The 17,869-nt window shown below is 37.1% G+C and overlaps 2 protein-coding genes across 2 annotated transcripts; both read right to left on the minus strand.

Annotated features, from left to right (window-relative positions):
• Positions 1 to 607: 607 nt before the first annotated feature.
• On the minus strand, positions 608 to 10,330 carry LOC107219578 (sodium/potassium/calcium exchanger 4). The gene is made up of 6 exons (XM_015657835.2): positions 7,923 to 10,330; positions 4,980 to 5,416; positions 2,698 to 2,926; positions 2,423 to 2,614; positions 2,026 to 2,331; positions 608 to 1,929 (listed from the first exon to the last, which is right to left on the minus strand). Exons 1-6 carry the CDS (start codon positions 8,011 to 8,013, stop codon positions 1,604 to 1,606), a joined length of 1,581 nt encoding a protein of 526 aa, XP_015513321.2. The 5' UTR covers positions 8,014 to 10,330; the 3' UTR covers positions 608 to 1,603.
• On the minus strand, positions 10,319 to 17,336 carry LOC107219570. Its single transcript, XM_046737978.1, has 13 exons — positions 17,176 to 17,336; positions 16,848 to 16,920; positions 16,704 to 16,756; positions 16,264 to 16,299; positions 15,398 to 15,497; positions 14,904 to 14,968; positions 12,380 to 12,505; positions 11,998 to 12,073; positions 11,841 to 11,893; positions 11,661 to 11,696; positions 10,748 to 10,847; positions 10,564 to 10,633; positions 10,319 to 10,464 (listed from the first exon to the last, which is right to left on the minus strand). The coding sequence occupies exons 1-13, from the start codon at positions 17,230 to 17,232 to the stop codon at positions 10,452 to 10,454; spliced, it is 858 nt and encodes a 285-aa protein (XP_046593934.1). The 5' UTR covers positions 17,233 to 17,336; the 3' UTR covers positions 10,319 to 10,451.
• Positions 17,337 to 17,869: the final 533 nt, after the last annotated feature.

Genomic DNA, 17,869 nt, shown 5'->3' on the forward strand with positions numbered 1-17,869 from the left:
TAATTATCGTCACTGCAACAGGCTGATCATCAAGATTGTATCCAAATAATGAATTAGATTAAAAATAAATAGAACCTGACACACGCGTGTTGAAACAACCGCTGGTTTAATTTTCACTTGCAAATTCCACCGAGTAAATATTTGTCTAAGTTGAACGAATGATTAACTCGCAATTGGCAAACTCAATCACTCAAATTGTTTTCTTTCCTTCACTTGTTTATATTCACATTATACTCACCTTATCTACCTCGTATCGTTTCAATTGATAATGTTTCCCACGCGTGCGACATACGTGTCTTCGTTGGATTGTCTATGATAGATCGAAGTAAAACTTAATAAGTCAAAATAATTGATACCGCGCATCGTATAGGAAATAGACAAAAAATCGTAGCTCTTATAAGTTTCCAGAGTATTTATACAACGTAATTAAACCTATCTCTCTCTATCTAGATCGAAATACGAATAAAGGCAGGTGCATGATTTTAACAGCCGTCTGAGCGTGATCAGAAAATCTTTCCCTGCAAGATAAGTATTTAGGACTTCTCCAGGTGATGAAAAATAAATTCGTTACCGTTGTGTTAATAATTTGATAATAATGATAATGAGAGGTTGAAAGTAAGCTTCAGAATTTTTTTCAAACGGACAAACGAGGCGTAGGTAATAGTTGTCTTGTGAATTAAAATCGAGTCTCCTTCATCTTCACAGTACACCCGAAGAGTGATATATTTGTCCGACGAAACAATTCCTTATATACAGACTTATTCTATATTCTTACCGCATTAATATTAATTAATATTAGCTACATACATCACAATGCTTACTCGAAACATTGAATCGACTTGTCCTGCACAATATTGTGAAAGCACATTTTTCATCACAATGTATAAAAATAAATTACTGTCTTACAATTGTTCTACACATACACACGGCGGTTGATCGTATAACTTTTATTCCTATTCTTAAATTTTTCATAGAGTATTTATCAGTTAAGATTATTTCCGCGTCATTTTAAATTGATATCATTATTATCATAATTATTGTGCATTTTATGACCATTCTTAAAACATTACGAAATAAAAATGTAGCGAGACGTTTTATTCTTAAATATATGAAACGTACACCGCTGCCATACGCGTGGGATACACGATCAGTGAAAAGCACGGCTGATCGAAGTGCATTACCTCGGAATTACAGAGAAGGGCAATTAGAGACGTAGACTAGAAGGCAGCGCAGACTCGAAGGAAATTCGGGGATAAGGATTAAATGACAGCTGAAACGTGACCGAATGGACCAAGGGGATCAGGTGGCAAATGTAACGAGGTACGAGATAACATAAAGGATAAGAGAACTTGGTCTGCCAAGTTCGTTTCTCAACCATTGCGGACCGCAGGATTTGACCGACCTTCCAGCACTGGATACCTGCAGAACGATTCCAGCCCTTTTCGGGTTCCTCGACTTAGAGCCACACGGCAAAAGAGGAGCGAGTTTCAAGCTCGTGGTGGGATCGGGGAACGCTGTAAAGACAAATCACTACAGCTGGAGTGGTCGTAGTTTCTCCTTCACAGATTTGTCACCGCTGTACACGCGTGTCTCGGCTGAAATTTCAATCTGTCGCGTCACACATTGGCCAGTTGACGAAGAAGAAGACGTTGGACTCGAGGAGAACCGCGTAGACCAAAAATGCGATGTACATGACGGCGCAACCGACCCCGACCTTCTTGTTCAGCCGATAACCATTCGCCGCAATAACGCCGTAAAGCAATACCACGGTCACCATCAGGGTGAGAAAACTGTAATTAAGCGTCGCAGATATTATTTCAATGTTCGTTCCCAGTACCGTGGTCTTTATCAGCCACGGCAGACCCAGGCAAAGAAGAATGTCGAGAGTGTTTGCTCCGATCGAGTTGCTCAGGCCCATCGCACCGTCGCCTGTGCGAAGCAAAAAGGAAAGAAAAGGAAAAAACATTAATCTTTGGAGATGATTTTTTTCGCAAAACAGACAGCTTCGACCAAGAGGAGACTCACCTTGTCTGGCCATTATCACACTGGACACCGCTTCCGGCAAACTTCCTCCACCGGCCAAAAACGTGAGTCCCATAACAGCGTCCGCGATTCCTATCGTGTCGCCTACCACCGTTATCATCCAAGAAACGATGTACGACGTCACCGCGATCCAGAATATGCACATGAAAAACGTGAGCGGGTAAAATTTTCTCACTCTTTTATATCTGCAGTCCGGAACGGTGACGAATAGCAGCAAACGGAGCGGCCACAGAAAGAACCACCATATCTTTCCGGGCAGTGGTCTTTTCGGAATGGTGAACGGTGTGCCTGTTGGATAGATTCCGGTGTTCATGAAAGAACTTCACTTCGATCGACAATGAGAAGACGATGTATGCTAACGCGATAACGCGTGTGATACCTGGTTCCACATACTCCTCGACCGGCTCAGCGGCCTCGATTACTTTGATCGAAATTCCGTTGGTCGGTGGCTTAGCCATCGACGTTCTTACGGAAAGACTGTGTCTGTATTCGATGACCAACTCGCCGTGAAAATACGGCCGATAAGTACCGAAGGTCTCATTTTTCTCCGGAATATCCTTGGCGGGCGTTTCTAAAATCAGATACCGCGCTCGTCACTCAATGTTCTCAATTTTACTCCTGCCGCAGTGTTTATGTGGAAGGACCTGCGGATACCTGCGAGAGTCTTGTTCTTCTTCGTAATCTTTTCGATGCATTGATTAGCCCAACGCGAGGTCGTCTTGTCGCAAAAGAGAATGATGAAGTAAACGAAGTACAGGACCATCAGTAAGGTAGCTTCACGCCATGTAATGATACCGTCCCACATCATTGTTGCTAACAGTGCGATGGACAGCGAATAGATGATGCAGTCTCGAGATAGCGGCCACCATTCCATTTGAATACCCTGTTTTTAATAAATCGCTAAAGTCGTAACAGAAATCGGATTTGATCGGAGAAACATTTCTTGGGATCAAGATGTCAGTCGTCAATCTATTCTTGACTGATGTTCTGACGCACGTTCATTACGACCCCTTACCGTTTAACGTTACGATATCATCTCGCCTTCGATTGGTCTGCAGTGTGAAATTATACGGAGCTGTTATATTCTTGGGCCACCGAAGATACGATAAATCTATCACGTTTTTTCATCTCTACTTCAATCTGGCTAATAAGACGCAAGTGCTTATAAACGTGCGTCATAATTCAAATCAGAAGTTACCAATCAGTGATACCATCTAAGTTATTTTATTGGCCTGAATTATGTTGAGTAGATCATATCAGAGAAATTTCGCAGCATTCGGAAGTAGTGATAATTATATTAGGTATCTGCAGTGAAGTTGGACCCAAAATTGTTGCAACAGTTATCGCAGCTTAATATATTCCACAGATAAAATTCGTATATGAGTCATTTCGTGTTATATATCAAACACTTTGGAGGTAAGATATCGAGGAACATTTGTTATTTTCCTGTAATTTTTTTTTCTCTCTAACGCAAAATTTACTTTCGTGTTCAGTGTTAAAAAGGTAGTATAAAGATTTTACACATTTTAGAATATAACTTCTACTTTCAGATTTGACGCTCGATTCAACATAATGTTTTCTCTTATAACCATATGAGCGTGAATTTCATTGGTTGAATTGTTTTACTTTACTAATGCTAGTTGGAAAATTTTAACAAAAATATCCTAGCGTATACTGTAAACTGTTTTTTTTTGAAATAACCGAATATTGATATATCATATATTATTCTTTATTTGTTTTACGAAACTATCTTCCAATCAAAGTGGAATGGTTAACGATATATTTTAGAACCGCACGGTTATATTACTATTTTGAGAATTCAAGAAACGTGTATCGCCCAGACAAGGTCACATTTGTTAAAAGAAAGATATACGTAGTTTATTATTGAACTAGCATCTAGCGATGCCACAGCAACGTCAAAGATGTTCCCTGCTAAATGGCAGTTTTCCGATATGTGAGGCCACGCGTAGAGACATGATTGCAGTATACCAAAGTCTACAGTTTATCAGATGTAATGCCACTGAATAATCATGATTACATGATATTGCCGATATTTGAACACAAAAATGATAATCGACACTATATGATACCCAATTGTGTTTAGTGAAAAATAGTTTGGCAGGCATAATAATTTGTTAGCTAATTGATGAAAAGTATGAACATGATTGATGAGGTGATAAATGGGATAAAAAAATAAAAAATAAAAAAAAAAATGGCGTACAACAGTAAACCGTTTATACATTGACGTCAATACTTGAAAGAGTGATTGAATAGTCGAATGGCATAACTTTCGAATATATCAGGCATATCAATTATATGCAGAATTATCGAAATGATTTTTGATCTCGTTTAATATTGTTCGTGCTGTTATTTTCAGTTGTAAAAAACTTTGTCGTGAAACATAAGAAACGTATACATAGATCGAGGTTTTGTGAGCATTATAGAAACATCCAGCGATAAAAAAATCCGATTTGAAAATATACGATCTTATTTCAGGCGCTACCTAATTGGTTCACATGATTACTTTTTATCTCGGATATTTAATATTGATTTCGCGAGATTAACTTTGATTTAACATGAAAATTGCAAGAACTCAGAATCGATTTAGTTCTGATTATGAAATTTGCAGGCTCAAATTGCAGTTCTTGAGACTGTTTTCAAAAGTAAAATTATAACTGAATTAATCGTGCCATCTTTTTGTTTGGCGTGGCATAGCGCTCAGCAGCTGGGAAATCCCGAAAATAATTTTAGATCCGAAATAAAACGGCAAGCGCGTCAACGGCGGCCATGTTGATTATTTTCAGCACTTGAATTCCCCTGTTAAACGTTTGAAAGGCGTTTTTCTTCCAACCTTAGTTTTGTTTCTGATCGATACTACGCCCGATTTGCTATAGTGGATAATGATTCACTTTAAAAAAAAAGTAATTGTCTCTCACCCCAACTGCGGCCAAGCCGCCACAAGCAGCAACCCCGAAAGTGTTGAATACACCGGATCCGACTACCGCCCCAATTCCGAGGTCAGATTCGGTAAGGAAAGTTCCAATCAGATTTACGAAGAGTTCGGGTGTGCATGTCGCAGTAGCCATGAAAGTGGCGGCTGCCACATCCCGGCTGATCTTCAAATCCGTGCAAATGCAATCAACGGACGGCAAGAAGTAATCGTTGCAGACAAGGGCGACCATGAAAAATGCGTATACACCGGCAAAAAAATGGAGTGCGGCAGCTCCCTGTTCCCGCTGTGCTCTCGTGAACAAGTCGGTCGGAAAGTCATAGAATGATCTCTCCGTACAATTTTCGGACGTCGTTACCTCGGTCGTGTCTGCGTAGTCGGCGAAGGCCTGGAACCCGTCGCGAATTACACTCCGAGCATCGTCTGGAAGAAAAGGATACCGAATTAGCGCGGGATGGAGACGAATTAGTAAAATTTCACTCATCGGATTGCAACTTTCAAGACCATCGGCCATTTTTCATACAAATTTCGGTTCACTCATCTTTTTAAATTACCCACTTTTTCAAAGAGTTCCCGCCAAAGGAATGGCGTAGGGAATCACTCCATTTATTAATGTTATCTATCTTTATGTACCTACTACAGCTATTGGCCCAAAAATACTTTATATACAGGTTTTCCCCCTAAAGGCTGGCGGACGACGTTTATTACAATGTTATAACCTCTTCGTGATCCATGAACTACCATCAAAAGATGATAAGAAAATGGTGAATTTATGCACCTCGATAAGGGAGCCTGACAAAGGTATTCCGCGTCATTTATCTCACCCTTCGTACACACACTCGTCTTCCTCTATTATATAGGCCCCGGTTTCGAATTGCTTGGGACGAAATAAGCGCGAGGATATTACATATATGCGCCAGTGCGTATATGTGTGCATATTTATCCTGTATCATGGATTACTTAAGAGGGATGGGTACACTAGAATGACAAAATTTCACATTTTTCTTTATTCATTTTTCTTTGTATTTTCACGTAGCTCAGATCTTTGTCTAACCCCTTCCCAAGTGAAAGGTTAAAATTTTCAAAAATGACGGTGTTACAAAGAATTTTTAAATTCCAACTCCGAGCAGCTGAATGTATCGGGGTATCGACCACTGTAAGGTGTGAGGTATTTGTTACCAAATTGCCATTTCAACTGCTGTAAATAACGCAAATGTTTGCTTGAGTTGAAAAAAAAAACTTTGTTTTGCCGCAGTAAAGCAATCCTGAAACTTAACTCGATAACTATTTAGCCGATTCACTTGAAATTCGGACAGCATGTGCTGAATTCCTTTATCTTGGAATTGAGCCGACCAGATTTTGGATAGATTTTTTTTTCCACTTTTAAAACTGAAATGACTGTGCAAAAAACTGATGAATTGGTGTTTTTTTTTTTTATTTTTGTTCATACGGTCGTCATTTCTATAAATTTACGAAAATCCAAAATGTGTTCGACCGAAGTTCTAGTTTCATATCTTAACTTCAAAATGACGTTTGGTTTTTTTTGGTTCAGACTAGCCATTTAGCCGGAAGGCTGTACACCGCTAAAAAAAGGTTTTCCTTTCAACCAACTGCGACGGGCGCCATTTTGAATATTTTCTGATAAAAAATTGTCTTGGCAGATTGCGAAAAATTGGGAGAAGTACAGAGCCGTTGGAATTAGTGTACTATTGATACACTGTTAAAAATCTTGAGTACTTTTCGTGTGAAATTTCCCACGTTTCGGTGCGAAAATGGCAATTTTCTTTATTCAATTTCAGTCCTTAAGCATTTGCGTAGAATTTGCACCAAGTCATGTAAAGTTGCGGAAAATTTTGTGATTCGGTTTGATATTCGTGTAAATTTTATCAGCTTAAGTACAATTTGCACTTTGCCGTACGGACTTCAAACTACACGAAATTTATAACAATTTTTTTGCAGTTTAGTCAAGTAATTTGAGATTGATTGATCTGAAGATATGATACTCATCAAAAATATTATCAACTGTTGATATTTGATAGAGAGATATTGTTTTCAAACAACCACAAAAACTTCACTATTTCAGTCAGTTTAACTGAATAATTAACTCATAGAAATTAATTTTTGAATTGAATTAAGGTTTTGGTTGCTGCACAACGAGCACGTACATCGTATGTTGTGAAAATTCGCCTAGAATGAGTCCAAAAAGTTTCCCTACATTGACTTAAAAATTAATGAACAATTTATGCTTGATAATGTAATTCGTCCGATAATTTTAACCATTCAAGTTTCTTTCTTTCAACTTATAATGTGATCTTATATAAAATTTGAAGAAATAAACGCCGCAAAAATTTTCTTAACAAATCATTGCCACGAGTTTGATGTAAGTGGCACTGTTTTAGCTGCAATTTATGCTGTCAGTTCACAAACCGAGCCTCAATTTTGAGTATCTTATCCAATAGGAGATTTCACGCTAGATTTCAAACTGCATTTAAGTAGAAACAAAAGTGTGTAATCCAAATCACATTTATCTCTACAAAGAAATTGAAAAAGGGAAAAACAAATCAAATTCATCATACTTGCATTGAAAGTTAATCGCTGACAGGCCGGTTTCTTTTCAACGTAAAACAATTGCACAAGGCTTTCCGGCGATCGACACTCCGGCCTCTGCAATGTTTACATCAAAGTGCAGATAACTGCGATAAGCAAACGGTGTTAATTCGTCTGCAAGCCGAGTTTTACAACCTTGAAACAATTGTTCAACGTTTGAGAAGAGGAAGAAAAAAAAAAAAAACAACAACAACACGAAGGAAATCCCTGCAATGTTCTTTTCACCAGCCACCTCGAGTTCGGGAAAAGAATAAGTTCCAACGGGTTCATAGAAATTAAGCGTTGTACCGGTATAACGGATTTAAGATGGTGTAAGACTTACCGTAATCCGAGAAATCAACCGCAGCTGCCGCCAAAACGCCGGACGTAACGAGGGTGAAGAATACACTCCAAACGAAAGCACGAAAATCCATAACGAGGCGTGTGAATTGAACGGAACAGGTGAAATTAACAAGAAGTAACGGTGAAAAGGGAAGAAAAGAAAAATTATCACCATAAAAGTAAAATGATGAATTTTTATGTGGTTTCAGAATACGAATGGTAAATAATAAATATGCAGTATGTATATGTATATATCTATAAGTCTAAAACTAAGTAATTCGGAACAATGGCATCCTGTTAACGCATGCCATCGAACTGTCGGTTCTACGGAACTTAAGCATCTATGATAAATACGACTGATTACATCTTCCCCCACCGTTCAAATCTCATACATAATCTTTATCTCGCTTCGATGTTCACAGAGTGTGCAGCTGACATGTAGATAATGTGATTTTTAGATTAAAAATTATGATCGTTTTACTTTCGATGCAATCTATAGTACGCGTGAGTTAGAACGCTTTGCGATGAGACTAATCTCTGATGAACCGAGTACCGCAGACAGTGGCAAAGAATTGATTGAATCGACCATATAAACGGATTAAGTCGTTCAAGTGCGCGGAAACCCGGTCGCCTTAATTAAAAACAAGTCTCTCTCCCTATAGTTAATCAGACAAACAGTGTGCACGAATCTTCGCTGATGAACATAATGATTCGCCATTGACGTTGCATGGACATGGAAATGGGCAGAATTCGATCGTTTTCTTCGGCACAATGAGTCGTCCATGAAATAGATGCTTGCGTCAAGTGCTTGATAAAGGCCAAACAGTGTAAAAGTATTCAGAACGCGTTTGCAGTGAGTGAAGAATACGCTGCAGTGTTGTTGTATCTACAAACAAAGTTAAAATCCACCGTTTAGGTCTTCAGGCTCGTAAATTTTATCATCAGCCACGTGGCTCGAGCACCAAGAACTCCGTCGTTGATGCACAGGCCTGCTATCTTCATGATACACGTATGAAATACTAGCTGGTCGTGTACATGTGGTATTATTGTAAGTCAACCTGACGGGCAGAAATGACAGTGAACTTAAAACGAAAAAAATTAATAAACTACGACTGGTAGGTACATAATCAACGAAATTTATCGATATCTGGACATCGGTGTAAGCTGAGATTTTTTTTTTCAATCCGTTAATTCACAGGCTAGTTTGTCAACGTCACAGATTCGTATGATCTGTTTTTTTTTTCTTTTTTTATCAACCTGTCAACCACTGCCACGGACTAAACAGAAGACGTTATGGAACTGATTCCGGATTAGTAGATCAATATTTTGCACATTAAACGCGTCACGTTGGATAACAAAATATTTTTGCGACAATTTTTATCTTCAAGGAAAAGACAGTTCAGTTTCCAGATTATGCAGGAAAACATAGTAAAAAAGTAATTTAGTATACTGAAAAAAACATTCACAATGTTTGCGAGGAGGGATTATTTTAATCATGACGACGACAATATTTTTCCTTACGGGTATGTCATGACTATTAACTGATTGGTACATATAATGCTGTTATTATGCAAAATCTTGGAATTAACTTGTAAAAGAAGAAGCGGGGTTCCCGGTGAGAAGTTTCGATTCAAACCTTCGGTAAACTTTTGTTTCCTTATTTGTTATCAATACGTCTTAAAAGTGTTAATCTCATCGAAAAGAACAAAGACAGTATTTCCCAAAATCAGTGCAATTTGTGCACAATACATCGATGCATAACACCGGTCAACACCAATTTTGAGTCTGGGTTGTAGATGTCAAATTTTGATTTCTTCTACGTCGGTAATAATAAAGTTTGTTTCTGTAGAAACCAGAAGGATATTTACAATTTTAAGAAAAATTACCGATTTTCTCAAACATTTATTGGAAATAACAATCAAGCGAACTTCAGTTCTACGCTTAAGTCACATTTATTCAAAAATAATAATCAATAATAAACTAGAAATGTAAAAGAATTGATAAACAAAGTTTAAAAATGAATATTTTTCGTACTTCTTCTATTTTCGTATGGACTTTCTCGTATCAAACCCCAAATGTAATCTCCCATCACGCTCTCATTATTAATACCGAATCTGATAATGTTAATAACGATAAAGTCCATCGCATCTTGGTGAAAACATCTTCGTTTTTCTTGTGAACATAGACACCCATATATTTAGCTGTCAATCAAAAACTTCAAGACTTTATGAACGTAGAAGAGACAAAAACAAACTTTATAAGTAATAAATAAAGGTTTTGGTTATTATTCGATGCATAAAATCGAAATTTATTTATCTCAATAGAAACTCAAAAAAATGGTTTCTCACGATACACGTTAGTGATTGAACATATTATACTACATTTGAAAACTCGTGTCTATCACCTGCAGGGAAAAACTTGATTCACAACTCAGTACGTATCTATTCTTCGAAAAATAATCCTTATCAAGATTTTCTTCCATCGAAGGAGATTTCCGAGAATTCGCTGCAGTGAACCGTGCGAAGTTAGATCAAAAAGTACACCTGAAAAGAGGTAAGGGAGGCTTAATATCGTTTCAACACTTGCCCGTATCTAATTTCACAACTGTAAACAATACAAATTCGATATTTCTGCATACTCACATCTGCAATGGACTTTTGTCGTAATAGCATTTGTTAGTCTGGTATACCGAGTCGCAATCATCGGTACCCTCTGAAGAGGAAAAAATAAAAATAAATACAAATTATATTATAAATAGGCCATTGATATGGCGAAATTGCCTCCATCTCCAATTAGTACGTATCATTTCAATGTATAGATATTTACTGATTGTTCCACAGCTTCGAAGCACTGGTTCAGCCTTGCCCAATATTTCCTCTGGTAACATTGCGACGAGCGTGTCTACGTCGATTTCCCCGTCATCGAACTAAACATTAAACAATTAGTAGGTTGTGGTGTTATTTTTCTTTTCTTTTTCTCTCATCAAAACTATTAATATAAGCATAATACGCTCGTACGCGTTGCAAGTAATCATTGTGAAACGTATGTTGTCTTGTTAAATAAAATCTAGTGGATTATTGTTAACTCTTGTAAGCTAACTTTACTGACTCGAGACTTGTAAACTCAGATGACAATATACGACTCATTGGCGTGTTAATCTCTTTGACTCGAGTTTATTTATTTATTTATTTATTTAACCATCGTTAGCTGCCTTTAAATACCGCCACTCTACCAGTTCTCATGCAACGGATTTTATAATTATAATTATTATCGTACCCTACCGTGTCTTTTGTATAAAAATTGACGCTGAAACGTCTGGTGCCCTACGAGTATTTTTTACTACTGTTCATTTGAATTCAGGCTAGTTAGGGATTCACGCCGAAGTGTGAACTGTAAGTTTGTTTTACTTTCTGTAAAACTTGACTCTGATGTCATATGCCGGTCAATAAGGAAGAGCGATTAAGGATTGTATTACATCTAACTGAGACATTTTGCGTGATGAAATTGTTCCAATTAATTCATGCAACAGGTCGAATTAACGAAAATTGTATACCGTTCAAGATTAGTGAGGAGAATAAAAGCAATTTTCTTTCGAAAAGACTGAGTACAGCACGAAAATTGACGCTCATTTTTTTTACATTTGAAAAGATCGAAAGTCACGGAGCGTGTTGAGTGAATACCAATAAAAATTACCACGTAGCAAACGTGAATGTGTATAAAAATAATGAAATTCACTTACAGCAGAAATTTGATTCAACAGGCACAGCATGTAACACTGAAACAGAATCGTTGTAATTACCAAAAGCTAATAGCGATAGAAATAGAAAACAAATCCCTTGACGTTCGGTTTAAATGACTATACATACGAACGCTACAATGGAACTGCAAATTTAACAGAAAATCATTAGTTTATTAATACCTTCAACTTTGGGTCGTCTGTGAAATCGCCAGATCTGCACTTGATGATCAAGTCTGCAAGAAATAAAAAAATAAATGAAACATCAATCACCACGCGTTGACGCGATAACACGAAGATAAATTATTTTCAAATCGTTTAATCGCGTGATTTCACTTACCCTCGGCGACGCCTGTCTCTGCGACGCATGTGTTATGTAGCATTTGGGCCATTTCCTGCATTTCATCGCTCATTGCCTGTTAGGAAATTGTTCCACGTACAATTTGCAGATTCGATTTACAGCTGAGATTTCCGACCATTGGGAATCCCGTTACAGGAAAAAGATAGAGTTGATACGACAAAGAAGAACTGCAGTTTCGTGTAATGTTTTTTGAAAATTTTTCACAAAATAGGAAAATATAGAAAACTGGGCAATCTCCTTGCGAAAATTTAAATGGAAGATCGAAATGAAAGCAGAAACGTTAACGTGATCGCGCATTGTATAATCTGTACAGGAATTCGCAGCGGGCGAAAAGGGATTTATATATGAAATGCAAACTCACCATCGATTTGCCAAAAAGAAATATCGCGATAACAAGACCGTAAATAAGCGTGGACATTTTATCGCCGTTACGATACCAAACGATATTAACTATAATTATTTCTGATTCGGTAATCAAATACGACGAACATCAAACGTTGGATCAGACTTGCGTGACATTGATCAGGCATCTCCTTATATAGACGAGGGACATCCCTGCATCTACTTGATCTAATGAACAGAGATTAATTTAATGACATTTACGGCTTTCCGAGTGCAGCCTCAAGCACGCTTAAACCCCATCATTTTTATGAATACGTAATCGAAAACTGTATGATTACTGAAGCGATGCAAGTTCTCTCCACCAAGGCAATCCGCATCATCGATATCAACACTCATCGTCTCTTCTTCACCATTCCGCTGCACGTTGCAATTGCTTTGTTTTCCGAGATAGCGAATTTCATTCTTCATATTGAACAGTTGGAAATAATATTTCGAAGGAAGTTTAATATTGACGGAAAACTTCTCTTTCGGATATAAGTATACTTCACAATTGGGGGGGGGGGGCGAGGAAATGTAGATTATACTTTACATAACACTGATACAGGTAACGTGCATGTGTAGAATAAAATGATGATAAGGTGATTATCATCCGAGAATTGTTAGCAAAAAATACCGTTCAAGAATCTTTTGATTAATTTCACTAATAAAAACGCAGCACATAATCTCGAGAAATTCAGAAACCATAAAGAAAATAAATTTGCAACTGAATGCTGTACGAAATTCTTACCGTTCATACCAACGAATGGATGAAGTTTGAACTTTAATTTAAAAACTAGATTACTTGAAATTTTTACTTGTATTAAAGCTATTCTATTATTATTGTAAAATTTTCTGGGATTTCATCAACAAGAAAGTATTTCAGCATTTGTAGATATCTCTTTCGGCATCCTGGGATCGCGGGTTCGATTCTAAACTATTCAATTACATAAGTAAACGAACATCCGCAAAAACAGTACTCCTTTAATCACTACCTAACGAATGCAATGCAGAGTCCGTGTACTTATCTACGTAGTTACGTAAACGACATTTGATTTCTCTATTAAAAACGCTTCGTTCACTACTTGATAATCCTCTGCTCTGTTTACGGGAACAACAAATTTCTTTTAGAATATTTTCCGCCCCTCGTGTACCAATGTTTCCTTTGTATGCAACTGTACGCAGTTGACGACTGAGGTTTTATTTTATATTAATTACATTTAATTATGACAAGCCTCACAATCAGTAATATCACCAATTTACATTTATGTTCATCTTAGCAAGTGGCTCCAAGATGGAAATTAAGAATTTTGAAAATAAACGAACCGAATTTCTGTATGTTTTACGCAGCCTAGCGAAATTCTAAAGAATTATTTTGCAACTGTGAAATCGGGGTTTGTTATGTGTCATAAATATGTCGTCAGAAATTCCAGGGCGACGCAGCTATTATTATTGAAATAAACGGAGGGTATTTTTGCTAATTATTAACGCTTATATTGTGCCTAGGTCCGAATATTCCAAACAAAATTTCGGTTTACCGACATTTAATCATACCAATGCAATCGTCAAGCAATAGCATTGTGGTCAATTCAATATTGCACCTGATTCTACTTAATTCACCCGTTCATTACCCTGCACTAAAATCAGTTCCTCATATTTCCGCCCATATGGCGCCATCTTCTGGACTATTTGATAGCTTCATTGAACGTCACCGAATATGCATGGATCACAGAACTGTTACACAGGTTGCCTACCATTAGGCGCCCACACCTAAATCATTTGATAGCTTCATTAGTCATTACCGAGTATTCACGGATTACAGAACTGTTACACGGGTTGCCTACCATGAGGCGCCCACACTAACGGAACATTCACAGTCATTTTCTCAAGATATTATTTTTCCCTATAGGTATGATAACTGACCAGTATGCTGTTATTACAGAACGATCGAATAGACTCGAGTATGCAAAGAGGCCGGATTTCTGGTTGCAAGTTCTCATTGAATCCTTCGGTAAACATCTAGTTGTTTTCTTCTTTATTACCAGTACAGTTATATTTTGCCAATATAGTTACAGAAGTGCCAATTCAATTTTGAAGAATGACGTTATTTTTTGAAATCATTACAAAATATGTTACATACGTGTGTATACATGGGAACATACTATATTCTGTGAATTTTGGGAACTGATATGCACAGATGTTTAGGACAGCTGCATTAATTACCACGTTGAGGAGTGAACATATGATTACATTCAAAAATTTGCAATCTCACCAACAAATACTTGATACAAAACATATAGTATGCCTATTTCGGATATAATTCACAGTAAGGTTTTTCTCCTTCGAAGGAGGCTCCCGGAAATCGCTGCGAGTCGAACGAAATTATGCCAACATGTACAGCTGAAAACAAATGAGAAAAGCGTAATTATGCGTTAGTACTTGCCTATTTTAAGTTCCGCAACAATGAAAAATTATAAATTCGATCCCCCGCCAATCACCATACTTACGTCTGGTAATCCATTGTACCAACACTTGTTCGTCTGGAATGCCGTATCGCAATCATCGGAACCCTCTGCGAAACGAAAGAAGAAACATGAATGGGAAAGTTTCATGGAACAAGTATTCCAACTTTTATACGGGTGCATAAAGTAGAGTTTTTTTTTTTTACTTCGGTTATAAACGATAATTGTAAGTGTTACTTGCAATTAAATGTCAGTTTTATTTTTATAAGTATGATGATGTACGTAGACATTATATGTGCAACTACTTTGGATACGGCTTACGTTAAACAGCACTTCTTTAAAACTGCTGATAATTTGCTTTAACTTCGTTCATCGAATGAAGGAAGAAAATAATTATAATAACGAATTTATTCTTTACGAAACTAGTGTAGAATATGAATTTAAAAAACTGCCATCGAACTTTCCTACTGTAATAAGCCTTTAATGGTGATCGGTTTAGCTGGACCTCCCATTACTACGGATATCTTAAACATACTCACTGACTGTTCCACAGCTTCGAACTACTGGCTCAGCGTCGCCCACGACGTGCTCGGGTAATACTGCGACGATAGTTTCTACGTCGATGTTGCCGTCATCAATCTAGACATGGAACAATTAAATAACGTTTTGGGTGTTCCAACAAACGTGTCACTGTAAGTGAAGCTGATAATAAATCATCGAGGCGTGTTTAATATTGTCACACAGAATCCACCGGTTGTCATAATTTTTTCGATTTTTATATTTCATTATAAAAAGTTCAGAGATTGGTAACAGGATCAGTCGGACTAGGCGAAATTCTCTGGGCTTTATTCCCGCGCTACTCAATGGCTGTGGATACGGTGTGAGATGTATTTATACTGGGTTATAATTGGAATAATGGTCTTGCTATGTGTGTTTGAAGTTTGCGTTCATTGCGTGGTGTTAAACAGAAAAAAGGTGGATTATAAAGAAGTCTCTTTTAATAGCTATTGTGTAAAACGAGATTATTTCGCAATGAAATCGGTGGATAAAAGTTTTAAACCGTACGAAATGACTCGATATAAACTGACAATATCCGCAATCGTACGCGCAATCTGTAGTTGAAAGGATTTCAAGTCATATAAAATTATACGAAATCAGCCAAAAATATTTGTAACCATGCTTATGTAGGTCTTTCGCTGGAACTGACGAAATTCTTCATTTTTGGTACATTTTTTTTTTTTTTTTAATGACACCGTTCGATTTATAAAAAATGCCCCCGAAGTTTCAGATTTTCGTCTGAATTTCTGTTCGTGTTATAAGTTTTCAAAAAAACTAACGAAACGTAATACATTTATAACCATACTTCTATATTCTATAATTGATAAAAATAATGAAATTCACTTACACCGGAAATTTGTTCCAACAGGCACAGCATGTAACACTGAAATAGAACCGTTGTAATTATCATAAGCGAATTGCAATGGAAATAGAAAACAAATTCCTTGGCGTTCGATTGAAATGACTACACAAACACTTGCAATTACATGGAAAATAATCGAATGCAGGGTCAAATTTAGCGCAGGGTGCCAAGGGAGGCACCCCGAAATCTCTAGATAATAGAGGCCTCCATAATTAATTTTCGCAAATTTTGAACATTTTTTTTAATAATAAAATTTGTTTATGTGACCAATGAAAAATTTTTTAACTCAGAAATATTACCATTTATATTTTTATTCACTTCGATTCTGTTTAAAAAAAAACTTTCAGAAACAAGAATATCGAGGCGAAGGCCCGACTCGCCTAATTTCGATTTACCTAGCAGCTGGATTACAAATTATTGGTTACCTTCAACTTTGGGTCATCCGGAAAATTACCGGTTCTTGCCTGGACGATCAAGTCTGTAAGAAAAAAATATAAATGACCATCTGGTGATACGATAAAACGAAGAGAAATTATTATCGGATTGTTTAATCGCACAAGCTCACTTACCCTCGGCGACGCCTGTCTCTGCGACGCATGTGTCGTGTAGCATTTGTACCATTTCGGCCATTCCATCATCTGCCTGTTAAAAGTATAATCCACAAGTCTGAATTTAGATATGAAATTTCCGATCTTTGCGAAACAGGCGTTCGAATAAAAATCAGCTAATACGACGGTCAAAATTTGCATTCTTAAACAATTAGAATAGCAAAGTAAAATAAAGAAAAAATTTCAACGTCAAAGAAAATTGGAAAAGAAGCAGAAAGCTGCACACCATGAATCAAAGTTGGAATTTGCAACAACGAGTAGAACGAATTTACGCAAAATCAAAACTCACCATCGATTTGGCAACGAAAAATATCATTATAACAAGACCGTAACTAAGCTTAGACATTTTATCGTCGTTGCAATAAAAAAAAAACTAGGTCTACTAATTACTTCCTGATCGCTAATCGAACGAAATAAACCGCGCGTACTGGATCAGACTGGGGTGGCATTGCTCGGGCAACTACTTATATAGGCGAGGAAGATTCCTGGATCTACCTGAACTAATGAACAAAATTAAGCTAATGACATTTACGTGCTGCCGAGTGCAGCCCCAACCGCGCCTAAACCCGTCATTTTCATAAACACACAATCCAACACCGTGTGATTAGGTACTGAAGCGATGTAAGTTTCCTCCATCAAGGCAATCCGCGTTTGAGACAAGACAATTGGTAATATCTGATAAATGCTTTCAATTTCAGTATGTATTTAAAATGTGGAAATGACGTTTTACATATTCCAAAACAAGCAGATTTGAACGAGCACACTCTATTTTCTATTGAAAATGGAAAATAGTAGGTATGCATGGCATTAACAATTTGACAAATACCTCTATTGAAGTACTTTCGACTTTTACGGGAATTTATAGTGCTGTCAGTGCTATTCTTTCATTATTGCGACATTTAAACGGAGACAATTTTCCAAATAAAAAATCCCCGTTTAGTCTCATAGTAAATAGTATAATCAAAACAGGCAGGCTACTTGTT

The sequence above is a fragment of the Neodiprion lecontei genome, chromosome 4, assembly GCF_021901455.1.
Source record: "Neodiprion lecontei isolate iyNeoLeco1 chromosome 4, iyNeoLeco1.1, whole genome shotgun sequence".
NCBI classification, from domain to species: Eukaryota; Metazoa; Arthropoda; class Insecta; order Hymenoptera; family Diprionidae; genus Neodiprion; species Neodiprion lecontei.